Here is a 6,176-nt window from a genome sequence, read left to right on the forward strand (position 1 = left end):
ATTAGTCAGTGCCTAGGGCCTAGGCGGCCGCCTAGATCGATTTTTCGAACATTGCTTTTATATATAAATAAAAAGGGTGTCGCACTCCATTAGTCCTTGTAAAATGATACAATTGTCCTCAAGCTCCCATCATATAGATTAAATTCTAAACCAGTTGGACGCATCATAGATAAAATTTATGAAATCATAGCTACTCCACATATTGTAGCAACTGTAACTACGTAGTTGCTATAATATGAATGTTAGATGAGTAAATTATAGTTGTTACAGCAGTTATAGTAACTATGATTTCTTAGCTGCTACAATATGAAGACCCTTTGATGATTCCAATAAAAATAGGTTGTCTTTAGATTTTTGCGCAAGAAACTTCCAACTAAGGTTTCTGGCATTCTTCCCTGCGCGGGGAAGCCACTTAGGAGCAAAAAAAAAAAATGATTAACCAATCTGGGTAACGTTGAGCCTGGGGTGATCGGCCCGACCCCACGAAAGTTTTCCACCGGCCACCAGGATAAATCGGGAAGCGCTTGCAGCGGGCAGCCCAGGAGCCCAACATCCTTTAGTTGCGTGCCCCATTTGGAGGAAAAATTCCTATAAATTCGCCATAGCTGGGGCTCGAACCGTAAGTGCTTGGGTGACAACCTGAATGTCCTACCGCTGTACCATAACCCCGGGAGCTACTTAGGAGCAAAACAAGATCAGGAAAGTAGTGTTTGCTGCTAGTATTAACTATACAACCGAATGTTCTGAGCCGAATTTCCCATTATTCGCCCCCAGCATAACTGAATTGACACTCGTATGATAAATTTGTATTAAGATTTGATCCTTGAGGTTCATTTCTTCAAAAATAAAAAAAAAATATCCTCCCACCTAGGAGCCATTTAGTATCATAATTTATCTCCCTTCCATAAAGTCTTGGGACAGACAGTGGAGGTGCTCATAGGATGGACATTATCACCTTTGTATTGGGAGCCGTTTAATATCATGATTTATCTCTCTTCAATAAGTCTATAACCCAGCAGCAAGTTCATCCTCAAACGAGTACTCCACTTACTGGCTTCTCTAGCTTGCATAGTTGACTTGACATGTCTAATGAGTGAGCAAGAGAGATGATGCATGATAACTTCTATGAATGGAGCCACAAGGTTGCGAAACAAGGAGCAGACGAAAGGTTCAAAGATGAGAATAAAGGGGTGGACAAAGTGCGGGAAGAACTTGGAAAGGACTCTTCAAACATCATAGCAGTCCCACATTTTGTAGTATGAGAAATACTCTTCAGCAAAATAAATATTTCATATGTAGAACACATTCCTAACTTATTTACCATCAGATAAATACGAGGCCAATGGAGGTCAACCACCTAAAGAGTTCCTGAGAGCATTTGAAGCAGCTGCACCTAATACCCGACGGTTTAGTTCTTAAGGATATCTCTTTCGCATCTGTGTTAGAGAAATCTAGTTGTGACGGCTGGCTTGTAATGTGTGTATTCTTGATGGTAACTTGGGTGCGAGACTTGCTTTTCCAGATGAATCAATGCTTATGTTACTTCCAATACTTCAAGATAAAGCAATTAAAGTTGGCTGTAGAAAGACCAACAGAAAGACAAACAAAATATGGTAAAGAACTAAAAATTGAAGGCAATGCCAGAACTGCCTATGATAGTTTTTTGCTTTTATATAATGCACTATGGGCAAGTAACCAAAAAATTCTCAACTAAATAATTCAGAACAGTGTGGCGATGAAAAAAATCGAAACAATGAGTAAAGTGCTTCCATTCACAGTAGAATTAGCAAATGTTGAGGGAGGTAACCACTAGAAAGAATGCCAGGCAAGTTCATGCATCTTCATCAAATAGCATTATCTGGAAGAGGAACAAAAAGATAATTAGCAGGATAGCAGGTAAATTGGAGCGTTATGTATATAAAGTGATGATCATTTCAGAATAACTTTTTCAATCTTTAACTTATTGTCATATATAATGTCTTTGACCTTTACTGATTCTTCACTTGTGATTCAATCATAAAATCTGAAATTGTCCCAGAATCTTTAAGAATCTGAATAAATTGTTCAACCAATGTGGCAAATCAACATACATACCTATTTTGAAGCAATTAACCTTCCCATAAAAAATATGGAAGCCCAAAAGGGAAGGGTCATTCCAATACCGCATGCCAACCTAAGACACTCTGGCATCCTTGGTAGCTATGCACAGGAGAATCTTACTCGGTAGAACAAAAGGTAGTAATGAAACTCTACATTACAAGGTGTATGCAACTGGATTTCATATGTAAAAGCCCAAATGGGATGTCCATTCCAACTCATAATGTCTAAGATAATTAGATGGGAGATTTTTAGTACTCAGCATTTTTATGGAGGCCTCATTTATGATACTTAATGGAAGAAGTTTCGCACTTCCTTGGTCCTCTACTCCTCTAACATGAAGAATCTAATCCAAGGACAAGGTAACAGCCAGTTGATATAATATCCATCTCCTGGATACTCTCTTTTCCATACTTCTATTATGTTTTACTTTATAAGGTAATGTAAATTGCATAGCCAGCTCCCTGAAAAGGGTTAATTGCAAGCCGATATCCCGTAATTATTGAGTAGCATAGCAAAAAATACCATCATGTATATTTTTGTGTTCCCTAAAAAAAGCTTAGCTTTTGATACATACAGATAGGGATTCTAATAAAAGATTATTTTTTTTCGCTCTAAAAGGAATAGTTATACCTTGCTACAGAAAGGGCAGGCACAACTTCGCTCCATCCATTCGTATATACAGCCAAGGTGGAACTCATGGTTACATTGCAAAGTACTTTTTGGATTTTCAGTTGTGTAATCTGTAAACAAATACAAGTGAATTTATTTAACAGTTCAAGGAGGTTAATGCAGTCTGAGACATACCAAACCAAATAACCATGAAAATTTGCATATCAAATCAAATTATATAGCGTAATTAACTTACCCTCAAGGCAAATTGGGCACACGTCTTCTTCTTGAGATGCTGGATAAAGATTTGTTCCTATAGCAGTAGTTTCTAATGACAGCTGATCCTTCAAATTCCAAGAAAGGCAAGATTTCAACCCTTCTCCATCAGCAGATCCGTTTCCACATCTGTCTAATATAGAATTTTGGGGACCTGCTAGAGTTTCTGCATTCCCTAACACAAGGCCATCATTTTGTCTCTCCTGTTCGAAGCCCCTGGGCTCATTGTTTGACAGAGGAACAGCAGCTCTCCCCTGCTCATCTGAAGGAACAGCAGGATCGTTGGCATGTTCCGACTGAGAGCTAACAGTTTCTGCATGCCCTAACACAAGGCCATCATTTTGTCTCTCCTGTTCGAAGCCCCTGGGCTCATTGTTTGACAGAGGAACAGCAGCTCCCCCCTGCTCATCTGAAGGAACAGCAGGATCGTTGGCATGTTCCGACTGAGAGTAAACAGCTTCTGCATTCCCTAACACAAGGCCATCATTTCGTCTCTCCTGTTCGAAGCCTCTGGGCTCATTGTTTGACAGAGGAACGGCAGCTCTCTCCTGCTCATCTGAAGGAACAGCAGGACCTTTGGCTTGTTCCGACTGAGAGTCAACATTCTGTCTCTGTGGCTGGCATCCACTAGGAACATTGTTTGACAAAGAATTGGCTGTATTATGTGCAGCATTGACTTGTTCCGAGGAATTGGGAACAATAGTTTTTTCCTTCTGAACAATGAACCGTAATGCATAATCAAAATAGGTTAGTACTTAATAATACAATCTTACAATTGAATTCATACATGTTCAACAGTTTATCACACTTGTCAGACCTTGGTTGCTTACTTATTAGCTTGAGAACCCACATACCAGTTAGTGATAGGAAGTGGAAAAAAGGTTATAAATAGTGAAATTGAGAACACAATTGTTCTTGTAGAAATATCTCTGATCCAGAAAGGAAAATAAAACGGTTACGGAATAAGTTCATTTGTAAAAGCCAATCTAATGTTAGCTATGGTTGGATAAACTGTGTGATGACTGGTGAAAGCAGTTACCATTCTGTTAAATACTGTTTAGATGTATCTTAAAATCAGCTTTTGATTGGATGTGCTTCTTTCCTAAAATCATCTATAGGTGATATGCTTAACATATAAAATTAGTTCAAAACTAGTAGCTTAATGTGACACAATGCATGATGAAGAGTGACATATGTGATTAACTTAGAAAAGAGCTATATTTATTGTTTACAGCTTAAAAAAACAAAAGAAAAGCATGCAGAAATCCTTATTGACGTTATAGGATCTTATGTACATAATCTTGGTTTCCAACATCTAGTATATATCAAAGGTACTAAATTGTTGAAATCTTCAAATTGCTTTTTGTTAGTACTCCAGGAACTAATTGACCGAAATAGTCAATATTAAAGACTACCTGAGCTTATGCGTTTACAGATTAGATACTTTTGAAGCATGGAAAAAGCTTTCATATGATTAAATTAGTATGCAAATTATATTTTTTGCTGAGATGAAAAAAGAGATTCCAGTAGGATTCTCTTATTACAATATATGTCACGGTTACAAAGCAAGATTAGGACAACTACAATCATTGAAGAAATAGGACAGCTGCATTTCAGAGAAAAATTTAAAAAGAAGTAATTGTGAAGAACCATATAACTTAAACTTCTATGCGCAAATAAACTTATATCCATTATATTCTCTTAAGGGAGTTAATTCATTACAAAATTGTCGTTTCCTAATAATTCTGGCTTAGAGAGTTGTCTATATAAGGAAGTTTTTTTTACAAGAATCAACCAGTACAGAAAGCGCAAACAGCATTGCAAGAGCATCGTTATCCAAAATTTATCAACTAGAATTACTCATCAGATGAACCAAAACAATATTGCAAGAAACATACCTTATTATGAAAGAACAGAAAGCGCAAACAGCAACAGACACAACCCATATCTACGAGTCCTTCCTTTCGTCAGTGGACACTACGCAGATTGGACTGCAAGTCTTGCAAAAGAAATTGGGCACTTCAGCATGTTGATCACTTGAATCTATCCCGAACTTTTTTTAAAGAAAAGGCAAAAATCAAGAGAAAGAAAATCCTGTAACACGCAATAAATTTTTAATTTGGAGCTATTCACCTCAACTTTGTCTCAAACTCAACTTTCAATAGGGAAGGGAAAAAAAAAGTAGTAGAAAATTGGGAACTTTTTACAAGGAAACAAAGGGAAAAGTCTCTTAAATCCGAGTGAAAGCAAAAGCACAATTCACGAATGACAAAGCGGCCCCCAATCTGGAAGGAAGAAGCCTTGACTTGCCCATGAATCAACTCGAACAATGGAACTAAATGATAAACAACCCAACAATTCGGAAATTACAAATCTTTCATTTTTTTTTCCCACTACCTATCACAAAGCGGAACCTTGAATCGGGAAATAAAAGAAGCAACCCCTAAAATACCGACTCAACCCATCACAGAGGCAATCAGGAAGCGCTATAGAAATGTAGAATGACAGGAAAGGAATCCACAGAACCTGAGCCCTCGTCTTCGTCCGGACGAGTAGCGCCCAACCCCGAACAGATAGGCAAGTGCAGAAGAAACGAGATCATCGAGCGCCCACAGGAGAGCGATGCATGGCCGAATCCGAACCCTACGCCGGTGAGAAAGCGAAGATTTGGCGAGAAAAGGAGAGCGGGAATTGGAACCGAGAGTTTGTGCGCTGAGTGAACGTGAAGTGCGTACAAAAACTAAGCAGGCGAAGAAGACGGGCTTAACAAACGGTAAACCCTTGTCATTTATCCAAATCACCCCTCACACTTTCTCTTTCTTTCTAATCACTACAATAAAATTTCATATTATCATCTAACATTTTCGAGCCGAAATACACCACCATCAATTTCTTATATCTAAATTTAATCAATCAATTGCGCAAAAGATTGTTAAAATACATTGTTCGAGGGCTTTTGTGACTAATAATAATATGTCAATTGCCATGTATGTGATTGAGTTATTCGAGGAAAAATTCTATCGGATTTTTGACTTTTTCGTCGTGTATTATTTACTAAATCGTATTATTTTGTACTTGAATTGTTCAATGATAAGTTTTAGAATTTGGTATTTTTAGGATATGAATCGCCATATGTATCAAGATAAAGATGCTCTTTAGATAAATTTTATATATTTTTTACCTTTTTCAAA

The 6,176-nt window shown here is 37.6% G+C and overlaps 1 protein-coding gene across 2 annotated transcripts; it reads right to left on the reverse strand.

Annotated features, from left to right (window-relative positions):
• Positions 1-1,671: 1,671 nt before the first annotated feature.
• Positions 1,672-5,802, reverse strand: LOC122021504 (E3 ubiquitin-protein ligase RNF6-like). 2 transcript variants are annotated; one of them, XM_042579626.1, is made up of 5 exons: positions 5,512-5,802; positions 4,884-4,976; positions 2,966-3,698; positions 2,731-2,840; positions 1,672-1,858 (listed from the first exon to the last, which is right to left on the reverse strand). In XM_042579626.1, the coding sequence occupies exons 2-5, from the start codon at positions 4,929-4,931 to the stop codon at positions 1,832-1,834; spliced, it is 918 nt and encodes a 305-aa protein (XP_042435560.1). In that variant the 5' UTR covers positions 4,932-4,976; positions 5,512-5,802; the 3' UTR covers positions 1,672-1,831. The 2 variants fall into 2 exon arrangements, with proteins under 2 accessions (XP_042435560.1, XP_042435561.1); XM_042579627.1 differs by having other exon boundaries at positions 4,884-4,984.
• Positions 5,803-6,176: the final 374 nt, after the last annotated feature.

This window comes from Zingiber officinale, chromosome 9A (assembly GCF_018446385.1).
Source record: "Zingiber officinale cultivar Zhangliang chromosome 9A, Zo_v1.1, whole genome shotgun sequence".
Taxonomy (NCBI): domain Eukaryota; kingdom Viridiplantae; phylum Streptophyta; class Magnoliopsida; order Zingiberales; family Zingiberaceae; genus Zingiber; species Zingiber officinale.